This window comes from Haliaeetus leucocephalus, unplaced genomic scaffold (genome assembly GCF_000737465.1).
Source record: "Haliaeetus leucocephalus isolate CR32 unplaced genomic scaffold, Haliaeetus_leucocephalus-4.0 Scaffold186, whole genome shotgun sequence".
NCBI lineage: Eukaryota > Metazoa > Chordata > Aves > Accipitriformes > Accipitridae > Haliaeetus > Haliaeetus leucocephalus.
In genome coordinates, this window is record NW_010972622.1 from 433,069 (window position 1) to 434,518 (window position 1,450).

Sequence of the window (1,450 nt, forward strand, 5' to 3'; positions counted from 1 at the left end):
GGGGAGTGGTGCGGGGAGGAGAAGTGAGGCTGGGGAGCCCAGGGTGGTCACCAGGAGTGACCAGGGACCCCCAAGAGCTGCCCCTGGTGAGACCAGGGACCCCGAGGAGGGACTGGGAACTTAAGGGTGACCCCCAGGTGGGACTGGGGACCTGAAGGGTGGCCCCTGAGTGCGCCTAGGGACCCCGACGGGCGACTTGGGACTTAAAGGTGGCCCCTGGGTGGGACCAGGGACCCCCAAGTAGGACTGGAGAGCCGAAGGGTGGCCCCCAGGTGCGACCGGGAATACCGAGAGGTGCCCCCAGGTAACAGGGAACCCCGAGGGGGGGACTGGGCACCTAAGGGCAGCCCCGAGGAGAGATGCGGGCCTCGAGGGCGGGCAGGGATCGGGGCAGCGCACGGTGTCCCTGTCCCGTTGCAGTGGTCCCGGGAGGGAGCCGGCCCGGTAGCAAGTGGGCCCAAGCAGGCCGCAATCCCGGTCCCGCCGTACGGTAGCCCGTGGCCGTACCCGGTAGCGGGGCAGGAGACGTAGCAGGTAGCACGCTAGCACCTCGTCGCAGTGGAAGGTGCCGTCATGGGTGCCGATACGCGGGGCAGGGGCGGGCTCGGGCCGCAGCCGCTTGGACCCGGCCGCGGCCGCGCTCCCGGTGCCCACGGCGGCGGCCATAAGGCGAGCGGCACTTCGCATGGCACTGCGCATGCGCAGCCACCCCCCACCGCCGCAGCGGCACTGCTCATGCGGAGCACCGCCTTCCCGAGTCTTCCGGACGGCGCATGCGCCAACAGCTCCCGCGCACCTGTCCGCCTTCAGTCTGCGCATGCGCCAGCCCCACCCGACCCCCTCCCCACCGCTCTACGCATGCGTTGGCACCGCCCAGCCCCCCCACCCATCTGGCCCTGCGCATGCACCAGCCGCGCCCGGCTGCCGTGCCACCGCCCCACCCCTTCGCCAGCCCCTCCCAGTCCTCGCCCTTCTGTCCTGCGCATGCACCAGTTCACCCAGCTCCCCGCCCCTCCGCCGCGCGCATGCGCCGGCTCACCCCTCCCTAGCCTCGCCTCAGCGCGATCACGCATGCGCCAGCTCACTCCTCCCGACCCCGCCCGGCCACGGATGCGCATGCGCCCTGCGCGGAGCGGTGGGAGGCGGAGCCAAGGCGGGGCTTAGCTGAGGGCACGCCCCCGCCCGGGCGCTCCGCGGTACAGACGGACAGACCGGGGATGGGACAGACGGACACGTCCGTGGGCAGACGGGGACATACAGGGACACAGACACGTAGGTGGGCACAGGGACCGTCCAGCCCGCAGGGACACCTCCGCCTGTCGTCCTCCCCCCACCCCCGGGACAGACATACAGGGTCCTGCACAGCCCAGGCAGGGACAGACAGACGGACACGCAGGCATCCCCCCCCCCCCCCCAAAAAAAAAGGAAAGCCGCCCGCCCCCGCCAAAAC

The 1,450-nt window shown here is 71.7% G+C and overlaps 1 protein-coding gene across 1 annotated transcript in view; it reads right to left on the reverse strand.

Annotated features, from left to right (window-relative positions):
- LOC104830324 (chromosome unknown open reading frame, human C12orf10) overlaps positions 1–819 on the reverse strand; it is a 3,389-nt gene extending 2,570 nt beyond the window's left edge. The window contains exon 1 of the mRNA XM_010565154.1: positions 508–819. Within this exon, the coding sequence (XP_010563456.1) occupies positions 508–819 (312 nt within the window). The remainder of the gene's footprint in view (positions 1–507) is intronic.
- Between the last annotated feature and the right edge of the window lie 631 nt (positions 820–1,450).